Here is a 27,279-nt window from a genome sequence, read left to right on the forward strand (position 1 = left end):
GAGTGATTCGGTGTAGCCTTCGTTTTTTCCACCACTGGCCACCATTTTAGATTGTGGGATTTTTAGTTAGATTTCCTGGAGACAGGAGCTTTCTGTCTTCTGTCTGTTAATCATTGTAACTTAATGAATGAGAGAAGATATTGGGTTTTTCCCTTAAAGCCAGCCAAACTGACTTATTTGAAGCTCTGTTTATTCTTATTGTCCAAATTTTGAGATTTTCCCTGTGAGAGCCTTGGTACCCCTTCAAAGAGGATTGGGGCATCCCTGTGCAAGGTTAGATCAAGGGGTAGGGAAAACTCGGGCAGTGTTCTGTTTCTCCTCCTGGGCATAGACCTGTCAGTGACCTGACGCAGAGGAGTTTTGACCTTCCTTTTGAGGCAACAAAGTTTTTCTACCCTATCTCTTGTTTATTTTTTCTATTTTTGAAGTAAAAAGCTATTATTTTTCCACCTAGAACTCAGTGCCCTTGGTACCAGGGAATCAGTTTCCATTCTATTGGGAAGAGGTGTCTTTCACCTAGGAAGGGCCTGAATAGTGAATGTTACATCTGAGAAGTGGATTCTTGTCCCTTGCCAAAGGTGTTTAAGAGTGACCCAAATGTGTTGCACTTCAGAAGAAAGTGCCCATTGCTACTGTCATAAGGAGATATAAAATATTCAAGACAACTTCAGGAAAGGTATGAGAACTGGGACTTGCATTCTGATAAAGTATTGGGACTTTATTCTAATCATTCTACAGTAGGAAGAAGATGTAATAAATTTAGGAACAGGAAAGAGGATTGAACTGTGTTTAATCCAAATAACTGGAAAGAGAACAATATCACATAATAAGGAAAGTTGCTTCCATAGAGAATCAGAGACTTTACTAAAAGAGTAAGGTCATAAATTTATTAATCTTTCTTCTGCCTGATTCTTCTTTGGTTTTATTTGAATATCTGATTTGAGTGCTATAAATATTCTTCAGTCATTTAATCAACTATCAGTAAAGATGCTGGAAACCACACTGCTTTTAAGTGTGATTTTTGGATGCAAAAGACTGTGACTATTATCACTGCTGTTTACAGAGAAAGAAAAGTGGCTTATATTTTGTTTAATACAAAAAGACCTGAAGCTATTTTTCCCTCAGAGAGCCCTGGAACTATCCAAGGAGAATTTGTGGCAGATAGGGTCTAGCTCTCTTTCTGTGTGTCCCTGGATTTAGTCTATAGGACTCATTCCTCCCAGGGGTTACATCAATGTAAACAGATTGTCACTTTTGGAAAATTCTGGGAATTTATCGATGAAAATTGGTTTAAACTGAAAACAAAGGACCCTAGATATAGCTCTGATATTTTAATTAATTAATTAATTTTTTAAGTTTATAGGTTAGATAGAAGGCAGCAAAAAACAAGCCTTACAAATGCACACCACTGACGGAGGGGGAATGATCTGCCCATTTGTGCTGTACCTTGCTCATTTAGGATTGCATGATTTTTGGCTCCAGAAAGTAAATATGTTATGCATTCTTCAAAATAGGGTCACTATGTCTACTAAATGCTAGTTTGGTTGAAAGAAAACAGTAGGCACTATGGAATATAACAATGGCTCAGTACAAGAATTCATTGCACTATTTTAACCAAAACATATTGCTAGGCATTTCAAGTTTGTATCACATCCTGCTGTATATTGATATGTACATACCCAAAATACATATTAATAGAGTTCGAGTCAATTTCTATAGCTCTGAACCATGAAATCCCATATAAACCTTACCTCCCATCTCACTTACATAATTTGTTTTTTCATGTTCTAAAACTTGTTTGCGCCTTTCTATTGACCTCATGCTGCATTCTCATAACTTTATGGGTTACATTATATTTTTATCCTCCCTCTTCACTTCAATGTGATCCCCGATCCGATTGCCGTAGCGCTCGCACCGCTACTGCGTAGACTGGATGCGTTTATCGGTGCCCTGCCTCTGATGGAACAGAGAGCACCGGTGGGTCCAGTGCCTTCCCTTTTATGGTGCCTGAAGGGCTTTAGGTTACATCCCTCATTGGTAGAAGAATTGTGAAAAAGGCAACAACTTGTTAGACAAGTCACAGTGAATGCATTGCAAGGAAGGAGCAGAGTACAAATGACAATTTTGGTTTCACATACTAAATCTGCTCAGGTCTAGCTGGACAGGCAAAGCATATTAAGGGAACTGTTTCAGCTAAATGTGCACTCTCAAAAGAAGAGAGAGAATATAGCACCAACAATCAAAAACCTAGAAGGCTTCAGTAAGATATTAGCATTCTCACAGGACAAGCAGGATGGTAGTCCTCACACATGAGGTGACATCATCAGGATGGAGCCCAATCACGGAACACTTTTGTCAAAGTTTCTAGAACTTTGACTGGCACCTACTGGGCATGCCCAGCAATGCACTGACCTTGCATAAAGCAGGGGTCCCCCTTCAATCTTCTTTTTTAAGTGCAGCAGTAGCCATGCAGGTTAAGGAGCTCTCTGAGATTCCTGACAGGAATTTTCCTCACGGAATTTCTTTCAGAATTTTTCAAAATATTCTACCCCATAGGGGTCCCCTATCAATATCTATACTCCGTGGTCGAAAGGTAAGCTTTTACCCTTGTTGCTGTCGATTCCCGTTGAGTTATCCCTTTGGCCATCGACTGCACAATGGCTAAATTTTTGTCGGAGCCATGGCTTCAGGTTTTTGTCGGTGTCCTGACTGTACTCAGACAATGTCCCATCACTGACCCGTATGGGGTCTGTGTTATGTGTTTGGGGTCCGACCATGATGTCCTAACTTGCACCAAATGTGCCCAAATGACACCGAAGAGCCATAAGGCTCGAATAGAGAAAATGGACTTTCTCTTTCAGTTAAAAACCCCGACTCCATCGACAGCATTCGAGCTGTTGCCATTGACCTCTCGCCAGCACTGGGACACCGCTGCTGTTCAACCGACATCGACAATTCCAAAAGTGTCAATAGCCTCCTTGCCTCCTCAGGAAAAGGACCGAGGAGAACATTGTGAAAAGCGTCGACACTGGCATCGGAAGGCTCAGCCCATCGATCCAGGCAAGTCCTCGGCATCAACGTTGATAGAACCACCGACAAAGAAGCCCTGTCCAGAAAAGGCCCCATCCTCTTCTGTGCGTTCCCCACCTTCAGTGGTGCTGGGATCTGGTATTCCACCTTTACCGGTGGACCCTCCGGCTACGCCAGTGCCTCCTACTCTGGTGCCAGGGTTCCATGCCCCAGGCTTCCGCATGGAATTGGATCAGATGATCCAAGAGGCCATCGGTAAAGCACTTCAGGGCTTCCATCCTCCATCGATGCCGGTATCGGTCCCCAAGCCAGTCACCGATCCAATTGCCGTAGTGCTCGCACCGCTACTGGGTAGACTGGATGCGTTGATCGGTGCCCTACCTCTGATGGAACAGAGAGCACCGGTGGGTCCAGTGCCTTCTACACCGATTCCATTATCAGATGATGAAGAAACACAGATTCCCATCCCACCGACTGGGATTTTACCACAGACTCGTCCATCGATGTCACCGGTCCCTTCGGTTCCTCCATCGATACTGTCTGTGCCGCCTCCAATGCCATAGATGCCTAGGCCTGGTCCTTCAGGATTAGCACCCTTTCTCTCTGCTGGAGACCCACTAGGTGCTGGAGATCAGCCCTATAATCCTTGGACCGATGATTCGTCCCAGGATACAGATCTACCATCAGAGCCCTCTCCCCCAGATGAAAGATGACGTTCTCCACCAGAAGATCTGTCTTTTATCAATTTCAGTAAGGAAATGTCTGAAACCATTCCTTTCCAACATCAGGCAGAAGAGGACTCTAGGCACAAGATGCTGGAAGTACTCCAATTTCTTGATGCTCCTAAGGATATCATGTCCATACCTATTCATGAAATCCTGCTTGATCTCCTGAAAAGAAACTGGGAACACCCATGTTCGGTCCTACCTGTCAACCGCAAGACAGATGCCACCTATCTTGTACAATCAGTTCCTGGATTCCAGAAGTCTCAGTTGGAGCATCATTCTGTGGTTGTTGAATCAGCCCAGAAGAAGGCACGACGTTCAAAACCTCATTCCTCCATACCTCCAGGGAAAGAACAAAAATCCCTGGATGCTTTTGGCAGGAATGTCTTCCATGGCTCCATGCTCATATCTCACATAGCCTCTTACCAGTTATACATGACCTCTTTAAAAGGATCCAGGACTTCTCTGATTCATTACCAGAGCAACTCCAGACTCAACTTCATATTCTGGCTCAGAAAGGTCTGGATGCTGGAAAACACGAGGTCCGCGCTGCTTATGATATCTTCGACACTGCCTCTAGAGTGTCTGCAGCGGGGATTAGTGCACGAATAAGGGCCAGGCTCAAATCCTCAGACTTAAGACAAGACGTCCAAGACAGGTTAGCAGATCTACCCTGTGTGGGCGATAATCTCTTCGGGGAAAAGATCTGAGAGACTGTGGTGCAGTTGAAGGACCACCATGAAACGCTGCGCCAGCTTTCTTCTGTGCCGTCTGAGTTCCCTTCCGCCCCTAAGAGAACTTTCAGACGAGACTCTAAGCGGCCAACCTACAAGCCAAGGAAATTTTTATCCGCCGGCTTCTAGAGGACGCCCTTCCAAACCTTACCAAAAAAGTCAATCCAGGCAGACTCGGCCTCAAAAGTCTCAGCCAGCTTCTTAGCCTGGACCAGTGTCAAAGCCAACCTACTCTTCCATCCATACCAGTCGGCGGTCGACTCTGCCACTTCAACAGCGCTTGGCACACAGTCACCACAGACCAGTGGGTACTTGAAGTAGTCACCCAAGGTTACCACCTAAATTTCCTGACTGTTCCAGCGGACTCTCCACCTCAGCTGATGTGGAGGAAGGCCGACCACTCTCCCTTGCTCGAACAGGAGGTCTCATCCCTCCTCCTATCCCGAGCAATAGAACCGGTACCCCTCTCCCAGCAGGGGCAGGGATTTTTTTTTTTTTAATTCTTTATTTCTCATTTTCCAATTTTACATTTCATAATCCTTCCAAAAAAACAATAAAAAAAAAATATATAACATTTCCCATTACAAATATTACAAAGTTTATATGAAGAAATCAAATCTATCCTTTATCCTATTATAGTTTATAATGAAGGATATACAAAAGAAAATTATTATTCAAGAAATCTAAAGTGAAGGCAAACATAGGATATTACAGGAGTCTATAGGAATCTTAAAGGAATGGGCTTAACGCAGTATCACAGTGACTTTCACTTTTTTACCTGCTAACTCTTAAGCCATGGGAGATGATGTTACAGGCCTTCGGGCTTCAATAAACTGCCGCATTTGATCTGTTTGAAAAAACACATAAGTTTCTTCCCCTTTCTTTAATATACATTTACAGGGGTATCGTAATGAAAATGTAAAACCCAGTGAGATGGTACTTTGCTGAAAAGAAAGAAATTCTTTTCTACGATACTGTGTAATTGGAGCCATATCGGGATACAGCCTAATTTCTTGATCACAAAAACTAACTGGGAATTTTTTAAAGTAATTTCGCATTACATTTGTTATATCTTGGGTTGAGATAAATGAGACTATAAGAACTTTCCTGTCTATTATGTCTAAATTTGAAGACTCGAGAAAGCCCGTCAAATTAGATAAAGCATTAACATTTTCATTTTGATTTCTGGCTACCCCTCTTTTTGTAAGAAATCTGCAAGAATTTATCGAAGGAATATTTTGTTCCGAAAAAGCTAGAGAGGTTGTCAGAAATCTTTTTAAAGTTATATATGGCAATTCTCCTATTACTTGGGGGAAATTTAAAATTCTTATATTCAGTTGTCTCAGCCCATTTTCCAACTGCTCCAAACGTCTGGAAGATGAAAGTTGTTCTAATTGCAGTATTAACTGCAGTAGTCGTCTGAAGCTTCTTTTCCATCTCAGAAACTTTATTCATCAAGACAGTCTCCTGTTCTTGAATTCCCAAAATCTTTTCTTGTAAATTATAATTTAAGGAGTCCACTTTCTTTTCTAACCGCGTTAAAGAGCGTCCTTGGCCTGCAACCAAGTCCCAAATCGCTTCTAGAGTCACCTCCCTCGGCCTAGCTGACCCCGACGGCGACTCACCAGAAGTTTCAGGCCTCTTGTTGTTCAATTCAGCTGGGGAAGCTCCCAGCTCTTCCAACGAGGTCGCCCCTGCTGACTCCGACGTCTCTGCCGCTGTTTCCTGGTTGGTGGGCTCCCGTTCCTCCTCCTCCTCGTCTGCTGCTTCCTCAGGGGACTCTCCCTCCAACTCCGACGGTAAGACGTCATCCGTCTGCGCCGAAGCAGGCTCCCTGGAGTGGTCACGTTGCACCGGGGGGGCACGCAGGTCCGGGCTGAGGGACGTCTCCGCCAGCAAAGCACGCTGCTCTCCCACCGCAGTGTCCACAATGGTTTCCTCGGCTCCCTCGGATGTCACTGCCTGGGTCAAAAAACGAACAATGTCCAGTTGACTGGGACCAGGTAAGGGCTCCGGAGGGAATACCCTAACCTTTCCCTTTGACGGCATTTTCAACTTTTAAAAGAAAATCTTTTTAAGAAAGTCAAGAGAGCTGGTGTTCATCTGACCCTCTGCGCCGCCATCTTAGTTCGCCCGATGGATCCAGGGGCAGGGATTTTATTCCCGGTATTTTCTAATACCAAAAACGTCAGGTGGCGAACTTCTGATACTGAACCTCCGTACACTAAACAAATTTCTGCACAGAGAAAAATTCAAGATGGTAACCTTGGGCTCCCTACTTCCTCTTCTGCAAAGAGGAGATTGGCTATGCTCTCTAGATCTCCAGGATGCATACACACACATTTCAATCACACCATCTCATTGCAAATTCCTGTGGTTCCTGGTTGGCCCTCGTCATTTCCAGTACCGTGTACTACCATTTGGCCTTGCATCTGCTCCACAAGTATTCACCAAGTGCCTGGTGGTGGTTGCAGGAATCAGGGTGTCCATGTCTATCTATCTCGACGATTGGTTGATAAGGGGGCTCCGACTCAGCAGGGCACGCTAACCTCCCTGCGTCTCACTATCAACACTCTGTTCTCCTTACGGTTTCTAATCAATTATCCCAAATCCAAGATAGCTCCATCCCAAATCCTATCCTTTATAGGGGCTGACCTAAACACTATGTTGGTGAAAGCCTTCCTCCCCCAGGATCGTGCTTTCACCATTACATCTCTGGCGCATCAGCTACAGTCTTGAGTATCTTCAACTGCTCATCACTTCCTCATACTGTTGGGTCACATGGTGTTCTCGGTGCATGTCACTCAGATGGCTCACCTAGCTATGAGAGTAATGCAGTGGACCTTAAAATGCCAGTGGATTCAAGCTTGTCAGCCAATGTCCAGCATTATCCACATTACCAAACAGCTCCATCTGTCACTAGCCTGGTGGATGCACCACTCCAATCTCATTCAAGACCTTCCATTTCAGGCTCCAGATTCTCAAATCACCTTAACAGACGCATCCAACCTTGGGTGGGGTGCACATGTAGGCGACATGCAGACTCAGGGAACCTGGTCTCCAGAGGAAGCCAAACACCAGATAACTTTCCTGGAGCTACGGGCGATCAGATATGCCCTCAAGGCCTTTCAGGATTGCCTATCAAACAAAGCTATCCTGATTCAAACCGACAATCAGATTGTGATGAGGTAAATCAACAAACAAGGGGGAATGGGCTCCTACCGCCTGTGTCAGGAAGCTGCACAAATATGGACATGGGCCCTTTCCCACTCAATGTGCCTCAAAGCAACCTACTTGCCGGGAGTGGACAATATGTTGATGGACAAGCTGAATCGCACTTTCCATCTGTACGAGTGGTCCCTCAACCCCACGGCAGCAGACGCAATATTCCAACGTTGTGGGGTTACCCTCGCATAGACATCTTTGCGTTGGTACACAACCACAAAATAGACAACTTCTGCAGTCATCACTCGCAGCCAAGAGATGCCTTTGCCCTCTCCTGGGCCAGAGGTCTCCTTTATGCGTAACCTCCACTTCCTCTCATTTCAAAGACTCTCGAGAAGCTCCGGCAGGACAAAGGATTAATGATTCTGATAGCTCCCCATTGGCCATGTCAGGTGTGGTTTCCAATCCTCCAAGACCTATCAGTATGCTGACACATTCCTCTGGGGAAGGATCCCCTTCTAATCACTCAGAACGAAGAGTATCTCAGTCACCCCAACCTCCAAGCTCTGTCTCTGACGGCCTGGATGTTGGAAGGTTAATACTCCAACCTCTTAACCTTTCAGAGTCGGTATCCCGAGTCCTGGTGGCTTCACAAAAGCCTTCAACTAGAAGGTCTTATCGCTCTAAATGGAAGAGGTTTATGGTCTGGTATACTTCCATGTCCAAAGACCCCTTTTCTTGTTCCACTGCAAGGTTCCTAGACTACCTCTGGCACCTGTCAGAGTTAGGCCTAAAAACTTCTTCTATCAGGGTGCATGTTAGTGCAGTGTCTGCGTACCATAAGGGTGTAGGAAATGTCTCCATTTCAATTCAACCCTTAGTATCACATTTCATGAGAGGCTTGCTCCATTTAAAACCTCCACTGCGCCCTCCTGCCCGTGCTTGGGACCTTAATGTGGTTTTGGGATGGCTCATGAAACCTTCGTTTGAGCCTCTCCACTCCTGTGATTTCCGCTATCTCACCTGGAAGGTAGTTTTTCTTCTGGTGATCACGTCCGCTTGCAGAGTTAGTGAATTACAGGCATTAGTTACCTACCCGCCTTACACTAAAATTCTGCATGACAGGGTAGTGCTTCGCTCTCACCCTAAACTTTTGCCGAAGGTAGTGTCGGAATTTCATATTAACCATTCTATTATCCTACCTACCTTTTTTCCCAGGCCCCATTCAATCACAAGAGAACAGGCTCTGCATTCTTTGGACTGCAAACGTGCTCAAGATTTCTATCTGGACCGCACGTCGGCCCACAGGGAATCCACTCAATTATTTGTTTCCTTTGATACCATCAAATTGGGAAATCCTGTGGGAAAGCAGACCCTCTCCTCCTGGTTGGCGGAATGCATTGCTTTTTGCTACCAGCAAGCAGGCATTCCGCTACAAGACCATGTAAAAGCACACTCTGTCAGCGCCATGGTGACATCAGTAGCGCACCTCCGTTCGGTGCCGCTTGCTGATATTTGTAAGGCTGCTACCTGGAGTTCTCTCCATACTTTCGCAGCCCATTACTGCTTAGATAAGGCTGGCACACAGGATTCCATCTTTGACCAGTCTGTTCTACGCAATTTGTTTTCTGTTTAATTTCCCAACATCCTTCCACCGACCCATTCAGGATTTCAGGATGCCCTCCTAGCCAAAATCCACCCCTATTGTTGTGCCTTTTGCACGTCTTTGGGTGCATTTGGTGTATTGCTCGGGCATCCTCAGCTCGGTACTCACCCATATGTGAGGACTACCATCTTGCTTGTCCTGTGAGAAAGCAGAGTTGCTTACCTGTAACAGGTGTTCTCATAGGACAGCAGGATGTTAGTCCTTACGAAACTTAACTGCCACCGCGCGGAGTTGGGTTCGTTTACGTTTTCTTATTTTATTTTTCGCATGTACTTTTTGCTATATGACGAGACTGAAGGGGGACCCCTGCTGGATGCAGGGTCAGTGCATTGCTGGGCATACCCAGAAAGTACCAGTCAAAGTTCTAGAAACTTTGACAAAAGTGATCCGTGATTGGGCTCCATCCTGATGTCACCCATATGTGAGGACTAATATCCTGCTGTCCTGTGAGAACACCTGTTACAGGTAAGCAACTCCGCTTTCTCACAGGACAAGCAAGATGGTAGTCCTCACATATGGGTGAGTACCGAGCTGAGGATGCCCGAGCAATACACCATGCTACATCATAAGTGAATAAAAATACAGAGAAGGCATTTTTCATCCTATGTTTTGACCTAAAAATCAAAGTACAGTGTGAACACATCTTTTTTTCTGACTGACACTATGGGGTCAATATTGAAAAGCTAGCTGGCTAGCTAAGTTATCCAGATAAACTTATACAGCTAATTTATCTGGGATATTCAACAGCATAATCACGCCACTGAATATACCCATATAACTAAAGTTAGCTGGATAAGAATATCTGGCTAACTTTAGACCTGCTCAATAGCTGGATAAGTTAGACCTGCTAACTCAGCCAGATAAGTGTGAATATTGCCACTTATCCAGCTAAGCTGTGCTAGCCGGATAAGTAGTTCCTTCCTGTTACACCACTATCCTGCCCACTATTTAGCTGGCTAACTACTTAGCCAGATAAGTAGTTATCCAGCTAAGTGGTGGCCGCTGAATGGGGCCAGACATTCCGATGTTGTCACTTAGCAGATCAAAACATTATAAGAAACACTTACCCTGGGGAAAGTACATGGATTGCTATCAGCTCTACCCAGCAGGCATATTTATTGGGCACATGAAAGCCCATCACATTGGAGGACCCTCCTGGATAATAATGGTTGATAAGGACTTTCAAAGCAAACAGAACTCCTAAACAAATCAGAACAAACAAAAACAAACAGATATTTAGAAGTTATATCAGCAACAGCAAATTAACATACAAATCACAATTACAAAACTACATAAAAAGTTGTTTAGCTCTCCAACTCCCCACCTATCAATACTATGGCCTGGATTCACTATTCTCGCAGCTCTCAGGCTCCTAGATATGTTTTCTGGGGAGGATTGTTATAAAGAAAGAAAAACCATGGGTTGGGATGAGATATATTTCACATAGTTAAGATCTAATACATTAAACTTCATCGCCTGTCATGAAAAGAAAACCATTAATACTGTGTGGGGGACATTCAGACCCCAAAAATCGACATCGGTACAATTTTGGGATCCATTTGGATACTGACTTAAAGAATTGAATGTAATTCTGGAAAAATGTGATTTTTGTTAAAATTAAGGAAATGTTTTATTTTGTAAAAAACATAAAAACTTGTTCCTCATGAGAACACATTTGTATTTTTTATAAATTTAAGAAAAATCGTTTTTCAGGAAGAAACTTTTTTTCAGTAACACAGAAAGTATTAAGTTATAAGGAACACAAATCAACATGAATCTTTTTTTTACTGAACACCATCAGAACACAGCTTTATGTGCTCTCTACATATAAACCTTTTTCAATCCTTACAACATTGTTGCGATTTGTAGTCTGCTTCTCTGGGACAGAGAGGACAACATGCCTTTTTCCTTCAGCAAAAGAAGTAGTGGATGCTGAGATTTTGTAGTCCAGTGCAAACAATACAGTTCTGATTCACCTGGTCAGATTATCGGTATTTTTAGTTTTCACTTGCTGTCCATTGATCAACTACTCTTCAAGCTGAGTGGACAGACATCATCTTTCTCAAAGTAATCTGCTGTTCCTAGCAGGATGATTTCTCTGCCAAACAACAAAGTTGGCAATAGCCCCAACATCAATCAAATTGAAAAACAATGTCATTGGCCATCTGTTTGCTCTGCATTTGCAAGTAGTCATACATACTAAGTGATCCAGGTTGTTCACCCCACCTTTAGTTTTGTTATAGTCCATAATAAATGCTTTTCTTTCCTTTCTAACTACCGTAATGTCTCAGTGCATTGTTGATTGCAAACTACTTTATGCTTCCCTTAGCACATAATAAAATAAAGTGAGATTCCCATCAAAAGTAAAGATGGATGAGAATTTCTCTCTTTTAGGATCAGGTTCATTTCATTTGGAATGCCAGCCTCGTTTCTCCTGATGGTGCCCAGGTAGGTCAGGTTTTCAATTACTAATTTTCCTGCTAGGTCTATGCTAGTGAAAAAAGTTATTTTACCCACAATAATCCTTCCTGATTTGTACTAGAACTGAACAAGTTTTTGTACAACATGGCTACCTGTTTGTGCTGTTCTTTTCCAGCTTGTTTGCTCAATAGATATCTCCATTCAGGGGTATGATACTGCCACGAGAGAACCACCAAATTTTGATGCCATATTTTGAGGGTTTACTGGCCATATATTATCTAAAAGTATATATATGGCCTGAGGAGAGGGTGCTGACGTCATTGACAGAAATGGCTGCCTGGTCTCGTAGCTCCTGCTTTACCCTGCCTGCATCCTGTGTGAACCTCTGCCATCCACTCTCTTTTCTCAATTACATTCAGCTGACCTTACAGATCACGATCTAATAATGGCCACTAAATGAAAAAATGGCCGAGTTAAAATAATTTTCCTTTGCTAAACACGCACCAGAGCTGATGGAGGATGGAGGATGACAGCCAGGCCGCGCCTGTTACAGGCAACAGAGCGCCCGACACTGAATTACCTATTAGGTCCTCCACTGGTGGAACATTCAATTTGCCCACTCGTGATGAATTAAGAACATGGTATATGGAACTCCGTTCTGACCTGAAACAGCACAAATTAGAGCTACTAGCGTCGATATCTGAGGTGCGTGAAGATTTAGTGGCCTTGGGGATCCGCGTTAACGACCTGGATGAACACATGGAGAGCCAGGAGGAGTCCCTTAAGAGGATGGTAGAGTTACAGGCCAGCTTGTAAACTGAGCAAGCATCACTTGCAGAGAAAACTGGGCTCTTAGAAAACCGCATGAGGTGGTGCAACTTGAGTACACGCGGCATTCCAGAGTCATCAGAATATAATGATTGTTTCTCAGTCGCAACAACATCAATCTGTCAGCTATTACTTTCTTCCCCCTCTACTGTCTCAGATGCAGACCCAGCACGGCAGCCAACTATGAAGATAGAACGGGCCTATAGGTCGCTAGGCCCTAAACTGGCTAACAGGGCCAGAGACATCATTTTCTGCCTTCATAGCTATGCCTTGAAGGAACAAATATATGCCACAAGAAAACACAACGAATAGCTATGGGAAGGGCATAAACTATATGGGGTAGATTTTATAATTTTGTGCGAGCGCGTACTTTTGTTCGCGCCTGCTGCGCGAACAAGAGTACGCAGGCTTTCAATAGATACATGCGTAGCCGCGGCGCGCGTATCCATTAAAATCCAGGATTGGCACGCGCGCAAGGCTGCCGATTTTGGGCAGCCTGCGCGTGCCGAGCCGCGCGGCCTCGGAGGGAACTTTCTTTCGCCCTCCCCTCACCTTCCCCTCCCTTCCCCTACCTAACCCACCCCCCCCCTACCTTTATTGCCGGATTTACGCCTGCCGGAGGCAGATGTAAATCTGCACGCGCCAGTGGGCTGCTGGCGCGCCATCACCCAACCCGGGGGCTGTTCCGGAGGGTGCGGCCACACCCCCGGGCCGAAACCACGCCCGCGGCGCCGCCCCCAAAACGTCACGTCACACCCCCAAAATGCCGCGTCATGACTGCCATGCCCCCCCCCGGCACACCTCTCCATGCAAGCCCCGGGACTTGCGCGCGCCACCGAGCCTATGCAAAATAGGCTCGGCGCGCGCAGGGGGGGGTTTGGGGTAGGTTTTCGGGGGGTACGCGCGTACCCCTTTGAAAATCTACCCCTATATCTTTAACAATCTGGCACCCACCCCTTGCGCAAGACATCTGAACTGAAGGCGGTTAGCGCCATGCTGCATGAGGAGAACATTCGCTATAGATGGACCTTCCCTTTCGGTCTTTCTTTCACAGTGAAGGGCACCTCATACAAGATCAAATCACTGGCTGATGCCAAAGACATCTTTAAGCAAGCCAATCTAACGGTTCCTTTCTCTGTGCCAAAGTCTGCTGACAATGTGGCAAAAATGGATTCCTTTCCAAGATAGTGTCAGGTTGGAGACGGCTGCCGTCAGTTGCGACGCCATTCTATAGATGCCAGCTTCACTATGTCGGACCAAAGCTGAACTTTAAGTGTAATTTGGTCAAGAGTATATTTCCTGATTTTATGTCTATTTTCTCCTTCGATAGGCTTTTTACGTTGTCGCTGTTATTGTGTGGCAAATAAGAGCTGAGGGGTGGTTGATCAAGTGTGAATTGGTTATCAAGCTATGGTTCACATAAGTTTATATTGTTGCAATGTTTGTGTTTGCAGGGGCATCGGGTTGGGAGCACATTTCAGTTTGGGAAGTTTACCCCCTGCAGTAGGAGTGGTCCACAGTATGGGTCTGGTGGACAGGGACTTTAATTGGGGACAATGGATTGAGGGTTTACCTGCATTAGTATGTCTTGAATTTGGTTTTGGGAGTATAATGTTTCATATTCACCTTTTTAATGGGTTAAGACTCATACTTTTCTGTTTAACTTTTTGCCTTATCTTTCTGGGGTAATGTCCATGCAAGTTTTATCCCTTAATATTAAGGGACTTAACACATACAGAAAGAGGAGCCTTCTGTCATGGGAGCTGTCTCACTATAAAGTCACCATAGCACGTTTACAGGAGACTCGTGAAGATTCACCATGAATATTTGTAATCCTTTAAGGATTTTCCAAACAGATATGTTGCTACTAGCTCCAAGGGGGCAAAATGTGCAGACGTGGGGGTACTGATTGCTTGCACTCTCACCTTTTGAATTTCTTTTCCAATTAGCTGACCCTTAGGGAAGATTTCTTCTTGTTAAAATAAGGGTGGGCAGAGAGATTTTCTCTATCCTTTCTGTTTATGCACCCCTCCCTGACTAATGTTCCTTCATTCACTCGCTGGTGGACATTTTGACAGCGCATGCGAAAGGAGTGATCATTATGGGTGAAGACTTTAATTTCATTTGAAATCCCAAATTGGATACTTCCAATGCTAACCATTTTCGGGGGCATAGTGTACAGAAGGAGTTGGATTATCTCATGGCTCAATGGGGCATTGTGGATGTCTGGTGGCAACACTATCCCACTTTCAGAGTATATACTTTTTATTCATCCCCTCACGGGACACAATCCCACAATGATTATGTTTTCCTAGATAAATTACTGCCAAATAAGATTAGGGAGGTGGGAATTGGTGACATTACCTGGTCTGACTACACCCCTATTTGTTTGAGGTACAGATACGGAATTTGGATACTGGGCGGACATTCTTGCGATTAAACAATAGTTTGTTAAAAGACGAGGATTTCTGTAATACCTTGGCTTCTAAACTCCAAGAATATTTTCTTTTGAATACTTCTTCATCTCTCGCTCCTCAGGAACTCTCTGGAGGGTTCAAAATTTGTTATGAGAGGCCTAATAATCTCTTAAGCGTCCTTTCGAAAGAAAGCTAGGGAGAAGCAAAGGCTTGACCTATTGGGGGAAATTACCGCTTTATCATGGGCACATATGCTTAATCAGTCCCAGTCAGTTTATAGACAACTATCCATAACCAGACAAGAGTTGGCCACTTCTAACCATATAGCATATAATCTTGAACTAACTAAACTGTCTTATTTTGAGGGGTGTAACAAGGCTGGGAGGCTCTTGGCTAAAAGCTGAGGTCTAAGATTACCCAGAATTCTATTGCTAAAATAAAAAATGCCAGTGGTGATTCCATAACTTCATCTTCTACTAAAAAGTAAGGACCGCGCCGACGCTCTGCGCCGCCCTACAACCTTCCCTGCGCCCCCGAGCCACCTAACAGGCTTTGGAGCCGCGTCCAGCTGACGCCTGGGAGGCGGGCCCTTACCATTTAAATCTGTGCTCACTTCTGCGGCGCCATGCACCGGGCGTTGCGCGCACGAAGGAGCGCGACCTAAGGGACCTGCCCCTTAGTGCGCCCCTTCGTGCATCCCCTTTGAGCCCTTGACACCATCTCAAATTGTTCCACTGCAACGGAGACACCCACCACAATTCTTCGTAATCCAACCCGTTTACGTGAGCCCCAAGACCCAGGGCAGGGAAAACCCTCCACCTACAACCATATCCCACTAAACACCAACACATCAAATCTTTCCTTCCATCAGCTTTTATCCAGCTTGCATCCAGCCGCATCCATCACTCATCTGACACTTATCCCACACTCGTCCAAGCCTCATCCAGCACCATCCAACACCATCCAGCATCGTCCAGCATGCATCCTGATATCATCCAGCAATCATCCAGATCTCATCCAACACTCGTCCAGCATGCGTCCAGCACTCATCCAGCATCTTCCTGATGTGGAGACAAAGGCTTTGCTCAGTAGCTGGCAGACCACACTGGGCCTGGCTGCATCGACATTTCTCAGATCTCTCTGTACTTCCTTATCTGCACTAAACACACACTGAGCTTGACTGCGTCAGCATTCCTCAGATCTCTGCACTTCCTTATCTTAGGCTCACAGACAGCCCCCACCTCTTCACGAGGAGGTTGCTTGCTTCACCCAGAAACTGGCACAAGGCTATCACGCGCACAGTATAAGATGTAGTAACCAATAGCAATGAAGGCATGCACGCAGGCAGCATGCATTAGCACGTAGCAGTATAACCAATAGTATGCTGAATACGCTGTGGAATTCTGTAAACTCTGTATAATAAAAAGAGCACTCGGACTGCATTCGGGGTGCCTTCCCGAGAACTCTGCCTGACGTGTCTTCTTCCGTGTGTCATCCATCACAACATCCTGATATTATCCAGCCGCCTCCAGCACGCATCCTGAGCTCATCCAACATCCCACAGCACACATCCAGCACTCAGACAGCATCCTCCACCACTCATCTTCCTCTCCACATTCCTCCTCCAATAAACATTTTCCTCTCCACAACTACAAATAATTCACGCCACCAAGACCTGAAGGAAATCCAAACAACTCAAAACCACCAGCCAGCGCAAATATGGCTACATCTTCCAACATTCATCAGAAAAGACACAGATACCTGATAAATATCCCCCTCATGAAATACATCAAAAACATGTTATATCTCACCTTCTTTCTTATAAATGCACAATCCTTAACCAAAAAATTCATGTTAATATCAGACATAGTGCAAGAAAAAAACCCGACTTCATCGCCATAACCGAAACTTGGTTTAAAAATACCAATCAAGTTTTAACGAACCAACTAAATAATAATGCATATGACGCATTTTCTATCCTACACAAGTCTCGCAGAGGAGGAGAACTACTCCGTATCATAAAAAAACATTTCTCAATGAAAATGATCCTACACGACCTCCCAAGACAATACGAAATATCTCTTTGACTCAGAAAACCTGCAAATATGCCTAGTATACTGCCCTCCCAAACTTCTAGATAACGAAATCTCCCCACTCTTAGAATTCCTAATAACAAACATCAGTATGAAAAAAACGGCAATTATACTTGGCGACTTCAATCTTCACACAGACAAAAGCCCCAGATCGCAAAACCGCCAAACCATGCTCGACATGCTATCAAGTCTAAACCTAAACCAACAAGTGAACAACCCCACACATATAGCGGACACACATTGGACCTGATCTTCACAAATCACTATTTCTCAGACACATCAATATCATACAGACCAGTCCCTCGGTCCGATCACTACCTCCTACAATGCAAGACACAAGCAAACATCAACACGGCAAAAACAAATGAATCACTATCCTTCAAATACAGACCATCCTTCCAAACCAACATTCTCCAACAAGAACTTGGAAAACAACTAGCAAATCTAGACCTCTCCAATATAAACAACGCCACTCAATCCTGGTTCCAACTTACAGAAGAAACTGTAAACAATATAAACCCTGAGAAATTAAAACAGTTAAAGAAAAACAGAGAAAAACACAACCCATGGTTCAACTCACAACTAAGAATAACGAAATCCAACCTCAGGAAAATAGAAAAGGACTGGCAAAAAAACAAATGTCCCGTGACACTGCAAAGATACCGCATGCAACTCGCCACTTATAAAAAATTGATTCTGAACACTAAACGTGACTACTACATTCAAAAGATCAAAAACTCCAAATCTCTGTACAACATCGTAAACAACCTCATTTCTGAAAACAACAACTCCCCCACAACCGAATCCAAAAATTTAAGCCAAGACCTTGCCATGTTTTTCAAGAACAAAATAAGCAAAATAACTGATACCATCAACAAATCCTCGATCGCAGAAGACCAAATATCCACAACAAATATAATACCATGGTCTAACTTCAAACCAATCTCAATCACTGAAACAGAAAAAATGCTAAGAAAAATAAACCCAGCATGCCATGATCTAGACATAATCCCAACACGAGAGCTAAAGGAAATTGCTCATACCATAGCTCCCGCCTTAGCAGCAATTATAAATAAATCTCTCGAAGAAGGCGAGCTACCAGTCAAATTAAAAATCGCAACGATCAAACCAATAATAAAGAGGAAGAACCTAGATCCAGACGACATGAACTACCGTCCAATCTCAAACCTACCCCTTCTTGCAAAACTGACAGAGAAAGCGGCCCTGATACAGCTCAATGAACACCTCAAAAACAACAAAATCTTACCCAGAGCAACCCCTTAAGTACCCGTTAACTTATTTTATAAAGCTATAATTGCACTTTCCCTCTACCCCTCTCGCAGTCAACCTTCCTCATTCTAGTTGGCTTAGGCCACACTGGATCATTTCCCTCACCTTGTCACTCCTTGTTCTACCATGTTATTTTGTTTCCAAGTTGTTTTCTTCCTTGTTCGCTGTAAGACATATCTCATGTCATTTGTTTGATGGTTTAAATGTAAACCGAGGTGATTAGTAACTCTGTTACCTGAACCTCGGTATAAAAAAGCTTTAAATAAATAAATAAATATCCCACCCAACACGGTTTTAGGAAAAACCTCAGCACCGAAACCCTACTACTCAACTTATCAAACAATATTCTAAGAGGTTTCGATAACAAACTAAGCCATTTACTAATCTTACTCGACCTCTCTGCTGCATTCGATACAATAGACCACAAAAGCCTAATATCAAAGCTAGCAAACATAGGTCTCTCAGGCAAAACCCTAGACTGGTTCACATCCTTCCTAAAAGGCAGATATTTCAAAGTCACCATCAACAACGACTCATCTGAAGCCATCCCCCTTGAAACAGGAGTACCTCAAGGGTCTGCTCTCTCAGCCACACTCTTTAATATTTACCTACTCCCACTCTGCCAACTCATCTCAAGTCTAGGTGTAACATACTATATGAACGCCGAGATATACAACTACTCATACCAATAACCTCTACCATCGAAGATGCACTGATACTAGCAGCCTCTCACCTTGATGCAATTAGAAACATGCTAAACCACCTAAAGCTATGCCTCAACATGAACAAAACAGAATGCATTCTGATAGAAAGAAAAAACTCAGGTTCAAAAACCAACCCTTCCTTACAAATAGACATCTGTATCCAACTCAAGGACAATGTAAAAGACCGACATATGGATTGATAATGAACTAAACTACAAAAACCACATTGCAACAAAAACAAAAAAAGGCTTTCATAAACTCCAAATACTTAAACATCTAAAACCGCTGCTTCACCACCAAGATTTCAGAACCGTCTTACAATCTCTTATTTTCATCAGCCTCGACTACTGCAACTCACTCCTGATAGGACTCCCAAAAATGGCCTTAAAACCACTTCAATTACTACAGAATGCTGCAGCTAGAGTCCTATCTGGCAAAAAAAAATCAGACCACATCACCCCTGTACTCAAAAGTCTACACTGGCTACCAGTAGAAAAAAGAATTGAATTCAAAATACTGACAATCTTACACAACACAATATACAAAGCAGATAACACTGCACTCAATAACATCATATAGATACACAGATCACAACGCACGACAAGAACCGCAAGTAAATTACATCTAGTCATACCATCACTTCATTTAGCTAAGCTATCCAACACAAGAAACAGAGCCATTTCCATTGCTGGACCGAAATTATGGAACTCACTACCAGACTACCTGAGCTCACAAAGCAACATCAAATCATTTAAAAAAGAGCTCAAAACATGGATATTCAGTCAAACTTTCAAAGATGGTATCTGTTAAATACACATAACTTATCTAACACACAACCAATTTCGGTTATGCATGAACAATCCCAAGACTATTACATAGAACATTTAAGCTTGACTGTTCACTGACAAGAAAGATACTATATAATTATCTACTGACTTCTAAAATTAGTTTCCTCAAAGGTAAATTGAACGTTGACATCCACTTCTTTCAGTTAAAAATATATTTCCCCCTTCAATGATAATACAACTCAAATTATATAAATTAACCCACTCTAAGTTGTTGTTGTTTGTCTATAATTAATTTACATAAGTTCAATCAATTGTTGATCATTACCCGGTTTGATCACAGTTATACTCTGTTTGTTTCAGTTGTTGACAAAATGTACTAAGTTATATCTGTAACCCAGAGTGAAGGCATCTAGCTATACTTCAGTATAAAAAAACATTAAAATAAAAAATAAAATAAATACTATATGAGACTGCTTCTCAGCCTTCTATGCTCCTCTTTACAGTAAGGATACAACAATTGTGGACCACGATATAGTTGGATACTTGTCCTCTGTATCCTTACCTTGCCTGTCTGAGGAACAGATGTGTTACTTAGATTCACCAATAAGTACTTAGAAGTGTTACAAGTTATTAAAATGCTTAAATATGGAAAATCTCCTGGCCTTGATGGCTTTACCAGTAGTTATTATACACATTTCTCTCACCTACTATCCCTGCCCTTTAGTAAGCTACTTCAACAGCATTAGGGATGGTGACTCTCTCCCAAATACGGGTTGCGTCAACCCCACCTCGGCCCAAGGGTCCACCTCCGGCGCAACACTGGTCTTATTCTACTTAATGTACCATCTCCACATTTAGACAAGTATCAGCAGCGACTGTGTCAATAGGTATGTATCATTGCTAGGAGTGAGATAGCATTGTTGTGGAAATGCTCTGAAGTCTCTTCTCTAACAGCCGTCTTACAAAGGCTTCGATTTAATTACCGGTATGGCCTCCATCACTCCGTCACGTCACAACTAGAAATTATCTTTTAAGAAAATCTGGGAACCGTTTGAGGTGGGGGAAAGCCAATATCTACATATCCTAGATTTCATTCAGTCATTGTTTTCATTCACTGCCGGCCAGATTCTATATATGGGAGAAAATGTGTTATGGTGTCTCTTTCTCTGCCTTTCTAACATTCTTTTTCCGTCGCAATACGGTTTCCGTAAACACTTAAACACGGAAACGCTCCAACTATCTTTAACTGACAACATCCTAATGGGCCTAGACAAAGGCCAATCCTACCTTCTGGCCCTTCTCGACATCTCAGCAGCATTCGACACGGTAAACTACGCAATTCTCATCAACCGCCTAATGGAAATCGGCATCACAGGCTTGGCGCTCAAATGGTTCGAATCCTTCCTCAATAATAGGAAATACAAGGTGAGAATAAATGATAAAGAATCCCAACCCATCCACTCCAACCATGGCGTCCCCCAAGGGTTCTCGCTATCTCCCACTCTGTTTAATATTTATCTGCTACCTTTATGCCAGCATCTTGAGAGCCTCAACCTAACTCATTTTGTATATGCTGACGATGTACAGATCTTAATCCCTGTCACGGATCCCACCTCCAGCTCCCTGCACTTCTGGAACAACTGCCTCAGCTCCATCAATAGTCTACTCTCAAGTCTCAATCTAGTTCTTAACACCTCTAAAACAGAACTTCTATTCATCTCTCCTAAGGACAACAACCCCCTTAATCTCCATCTCTCACCATTTGTAAACCACGTGAGAGATCTAGGAGCCATGCTGGACACCAGAATGAACCTCAAAAAATTCATTAACACCACCACCAAGGAATGCTTCCATAAGCTTCACGTCCTGAAACAAATAAAACCTCTCCTTCACTTTCAAGACTACCGGTCAGTACTACAAGCCATACTGTTTTCAAAGATAGACTACTGTAACGCACTCCTCCTTGGCCTTCCAGCCGCCTCAACGAAACCACTACAGATGCTTCAAAATGCCGCAGCAAGGATCCTTACTAACTCTCGACGCAAGGACCATTTCACACTAATCCTAAAAAACCTACATTGGCTACCTATCAACCACAGAATAATGTTCAAGACCTTATCCATCATCCACAAAAACATATATCACCGATCCACTCTACAACTCAAAATACCACTCGAACTTCACGTTTCCACAAGACCGATCAGATCAGCTTACAAAGGAACGCTCCAAGCCCCCCCTAACAAATCCACTAGTCATACTTCCATCCAGAAACGAACCTTCTCCACGGCCGGTCCATATCATTGGAATCTTCTTCCCCCGGAACTTCGACAGGAACAATGCCCGTTTTCTTTCAGAAAGAAACTAAAAATATGGCTGTTCACCCAAGCCTTCCCTTAATGGACACACTACTAACAGCACAGCTATGCACTCCATTTTCACAGATCCGCCCCCTCCTCCTCCCTCATTCGTGCCTGCAGTTTTATAGACCTAAAGATTAAGGGGTAGATTTTCAGAGCCCTGCTCGCCTAAATCCGCCCAAAACCGGGCGGATTTAGGCGAGCAGGGCCCTGCGCGCCGGGAAGCCTATTTTACATAGGCCTCCCGGCGCGCGCAGAGCCCCGGGACTCGCGTAAGTCCCGGGGTTCTCGGAGGGGGGCGTGTCGGGGGCGTGTCGGGGGGCGGGCCCGGTCGTCGCGGCGTTCCGGGGGCGTGTCGGCAGCGTTTTGAGGGCGGGTACGGGGCGTGGCTACGGCCCGGGGGCGTGGCCGCGCCCTCCGTACCCGCCCCCAGGTCGCGGCCCGGCGCGCAGCAGGCCCGCTGGCGCGCGGGGATTTACGTCTCCCTCCGGGAGGCGTAAATCCCCCGACAAAGGTAAGGGGGGGGTGTAGACAGGGCCGGGCGGGTGGGTTAGGTAGGGGAAGGGAGGGGAAGGTGAGGGGAGGGCAAAGGAAAGTTCCCTCCAAGGCCGCTCCGATTTCGGAGCGGCCTTGGAGGGAACGGGGGGAGGCAGCGCGGCTCGGCGCGCGCAGGCTATACAAAATCGATAGCCTTGCGCGCACCGATCCAGGATTTTAGTGGATACGCGCGGCTCCGCGCGTATCTACTAAAATCCAGCGTACTTTTGCTTGAGTCTGATGCGCAAGCAAAAGTAGGCTGATCGCACTTCTTTTAAAATCTACCCCTATGCTATTGTCTAAGCTTGCCACATTCGCTCCTTATGTTAAACTTTGTTATGTTATAATTTATTATGTTAATCGTATGCTTTTGCTCTCTACTCTCCCACTCTGTAAACCCCTGTTCATTGTAACTTTATCTTCCTAGTGAATTGGTTACCCCTTGTTTCAATGTAAACCGGTACGATAAGACACTCGTCTTGAGTATTGGTATATCAAAAGAATTGTAAATAAATAAATAAATAAATAAATGGCTTCTGCTCATGACAGCAGGTATGTTGTTTGTTCTTGCTTTTCATTTTTTGGCTTGAGAGGCTCTAATTGCCCATAGTGCTGCTTATGTACTTTGCTCTTTTTATCAAACATAATATTCATGTTTGTCAGTGGGTTAGTATTTTGTTTTCTTTTCCTAACTTTTTAGATGCAGGTGGGGAGGGCACGTATTGTTTCTTCACTTGGAATTTATGCTTGAGCTCTGTATCTTTTGACCTTCAGTCAAAAATTTAATAATAAAAGTATATATGGCCTGAAACCTATCAGCTGCTCATCTACAGGCAGGTCTATCCCTTGTAAAATCATTTTTTAAGTTTCTCCACAGTGCTCACATATCACAGAAGGCAGCATACTTGTCTACAGCTCTCCTATCCTCCCATGTAACTTTTATTATTTACTTTAAAATCTTATATTCCACTATGTTTCCTAAAATAGTTCAATGAGCATGTACACTGCTATTTGTTGGAATCTTTCCAGACTCAACTCAGTCTGGCATGAGAACAAGGATGTTGTGTGCACGAAGACCACAACTCTTTCAGGATTTTGTGGCCTTCATGGAACAACCAGTCAAACTAACTCCTATGTATGCCTTTAGGGCAGTATCATCCAGATGCTTCCATGTTTTTAGGTTAACAGGATGACTTTTGTTCTACTCCCTGAACTTATACCACTCCTGTTTCTCTCACAATTTTTGACAAAATATTGTCAAACAGAGTAATTTTCAGCAGCTGCATAACAGTAAAGTCTGTGTGTACATTAAAAACTATCCCCCAAAATGACAAAAGTTTCTGAAATATTGTCACTCTAGCTTGCTTGTGCATGAATGAAATGGGTCAGCACAATGTCGATATTTTTGTCATAACCTGCAGTTTCTGCGTTTCATGGTGCAGCATCTGGGATGCTCTCGGGTATAGTGACGACTGTGATTCTCTAGCTTGTGAAACCCTAGGTCTGCCTCAACCATGCTGTCCACAAAATGCTCCTTTTCCCTGTACCACTGGAAGACTTGGCATCTTGGCTGCAGGCACCAACTCTTCCCCATCACTGCTGGAAGAACTTTTAATAGAGATGTGATCTTTAGGTTCAGAGCAGTCATCACCCTCTGGAAGAAAGCCTGGATCATCATCAAATGATGAATCATTATCACCCGTGAAAAACAGTCTGCAGCTCCATTTGTTTGACTATAGAAAAAAATTAATGGCACAATGAAATATAAGAAATAGGATACCACTGCCATCCCCCCACCCAATGAAATACTCCAGACATGGCACAGCTTTGGCAAGCCAGAAACAGGATAGGATTCTCACTCACCCCAGAAGTGCAGACAAACATTACAACACTATCCCCTTTAACCCATGACAGAGAAGCAATCCGAAGTACATACTATTGAGACAACATCCATTGTGTCTAAGATCTATCCACTCTCTGTATAGGTTTCTTCTTCTTCCATGCATGTAATAATGGGACAAAAGTCCATATTTATATGCAAGAAGAAAGAATGCATGTGACTTTTTTTTTTTTTTTTTTAAGAGGTCAAAGAAAGCGGTGACTTGACTTCCTGGAATCAGGAAGGTCAATATGAGGCTATTGAAATCATTTTCCAAGGTGATTATGAAAATTTCTGAGGGTAGAGGTCACACAGGGTTCATATGAGATAAGTAGTTGATCAGACAGAAAAGCAAGGTTTGTTTCCTTTATAAAAAGGCACTTTGCTTTCAAGCAAAGCATATAACTGGTATTATGGAGAATTTTGAACATACTCTGATCCATAGGGTATGTTCCCTGGCTTGTGAAACCCTAGGTCTGCCTCTACCATGCTGTCCACGAAATGCTCCTTTTCCCTGTACTATTGCTGAGTTATAATTGGAAAGAGAAGCATACATTTGATTGGAATACTGGGTGTTTTGCAAATTTGACCCTTATAGAAAAACTTATTCAATAAGGTACATCTGGACTTCCTGCAGAGGTCTACTTGGACCCCATCAGATTTTCAAGCAGAGAAGCTAAATCATGTATAGTAATTACATGAGACTGTATTAGGTGTCAGTTACAAACACCTAAAAGGACAATATTTTAGAAACATAACCAAACAATGTAATCACCTTGTAGGACTCTGAGGTCTGAATGCCGCTGCACCCCCCACCCCCCGACCTGTAGTTAAGACAGGATTCACTAAAATTCAAGAAAGTCGGTATATAAAAGTCTTAAATAAATAAAATAAAATTTCTTTCCCCAATATACACAGAATAGGAAAAAAGCCTCCAAAAATAAAGCCCTAAATTAGCATATTCTAACTTTCAGACCATTTTATTATTTGCCACTGTACGCTGTAATCTTTTGCTTGTTTAACATATATAGTGATATCTGGTCAGTCCTCAGCAGAATGAACAGAGAGGAAGGCAACCTGTTGGGGATATCAGGAGGCACAGAGATCCTTAGCAGCCTTCCTTGGATCTGATAGGCATCATTATTCTATTTATTTATTTATTTATTTATTTATTTATTTACTTTTATTTACCGACATTCGTGAAACACATCATGCCGGTTTACAAATAACTCAAAGGAGGAAAATTACAATAAAACAGTAGAACAGTAAAACAAATAAAACAGTAGAACAATAGAGCAAATGTATTTAATTTATAGTCTCCTTTTTTCAGATACTTAAAGCAGATTACAGTCAGGTACTATAGGTATAGCCCTATCCCAAGAGGGCTTTAAATTGAAGCTTGTACCTGAGGCAATGGAGGGTGAAGCTTCTTGCCCAAGGTCACAAGGAGTGGCAGGGGGATTTGAACCCAGGTTCACAGCCTGCTGCTCTAACAACTAGGGTATTTCATGTGTGTCTTGGGCAGAGTAACTGTGAAAGAAGCATGCCTTGCTTACCCACTGGAGACAGGTGAAGCTAGTATATGATCGTCAGAGGGGCAGTGGGTAAACAATGGTGTTTTAGCATTCTTCAGCATCAAAATACATTGTATGCAAGAATTTCAACTGAGGAAGCTTATTTTCAGTAACGTCTTCCTCCTAGAACAACATTGCTGAGTGGAGTAGACTGCTTGGAAACTGCCACATACATTCTCCTGTGAGAGACCAGTAAGTCCCACAGTTTATTTGTCCTCCTATCAGGAAAGAATCACACCATCTCTCCCCTTCTGGTAAGGACAGAGGAAGAGGGGAAATACCTGTACAACAATTACCAAACTCACTGCTACCTTATATATGGAATAGCATGTTGATGAAAATCCCTTTTGACTCCTGAGTATGATGGAAACAGCAAACAAGGGGGTAGTAACACCTGTTAAGGAAAGGCGATGAGAAAAATAGTGGCAGCAGATTTGTTAAACATTAGAAACATTTTTCCTCAGTACAAAGTATTCAGCTGAAACTCTCTCCTTAAGTGGTAACAACCTTTCTTACCTGAGAAGCCTACAGCACACTGCTTTAGGTATATAGGATCATTCAAAATCTCTGCCAGTGACATTTCCAAAGCCATATACATTACTCCAATCAGCTGAGAAAACACTGCAATAATACAGCCAAACAGCACACTCCCGAGCCGTTTTTCCAGTCGTGTTCCTTTCCACAGCATGGATATCATGTTAAAGTAGAGATGCCAGTCATCTGCATGGTGGAAGGGGGACAGGAGCAGGCGCTGCCAGTCGCTACGCTGGTATCCCTCTTGCACACTGATACACACATCCCACACAGACTTCAGCGGGTTCACAAAGAGGAAAATGTTCACTGCCAGGGTAGCAAGTGTTACCGGGGGGATATTACTGACGCCAGCTTGAAAGATCTGGGAAAGCAGCAGCAGAAGCCCTACATTTATTCCTCTTTGTCTTCGCTGCATGTTTTCCGTACACAACAAATCCAAAAACAGAAGTGTGGTGCTGTGACCTTTTGTGGGAGACAGGGGCTCAGATGTTCAACTCCAAAACCCATGCAGAATTTATCATCTGAAATAAAATATGC

The 27,279-nt window shown here is 43.5% G+C and overlaps 1 protein-coding gene across 9 annotated transcripts in view; it reads right to left on the reverse strand.

The window, feature by feature from the left end:
* The window catches only part of RHBDD1 (rhomboid domain containing 1), a 278,394-nt gene that overhangs the window by 190,682 nt on the left and 60,433 nt on the right, over positions 1–27,279 (reverse strand). For 8 of the 9 annotated variants that reach the window (XM_029615052.1, XM_029615057.1, XM_029615058.1 and 5 more), the window contains exons 2-3: positions 26,725–27,263; positions 10,388–10,520 (exon numbers count right to left, since the gene is read on the reverse strand). In XM_029615052.1, coding sequence (XP_029470912.1) covers positions 10,388–10,520; positions 26,725–27,157 — 566 coding nt within the window. In that variant the 5' untranslated portion in view covers positions 27,158–27,263. The remainder of the gene's footprint in view (positions 1–10,387; positions 10,521–26,724; positions 27,264–27,279) is intronic. The other variant, XM_029615059.1, reaches the window with a different exon arrangement.

This window comes from Rhinatrema bivittatum, chromosome 9 (assembly GCF_901001135.1).
Source record: "Rhinatrema bivittatum chromosome 9, aRhiBiv1.1, whole genome shotgun sequence".
NCBI lineage: Eukaryota > Metazoa > Chordata > Amphibia > Gymnophiona > Rhinatrematidae > Rhinatrema > Rhinatrema bivittatum.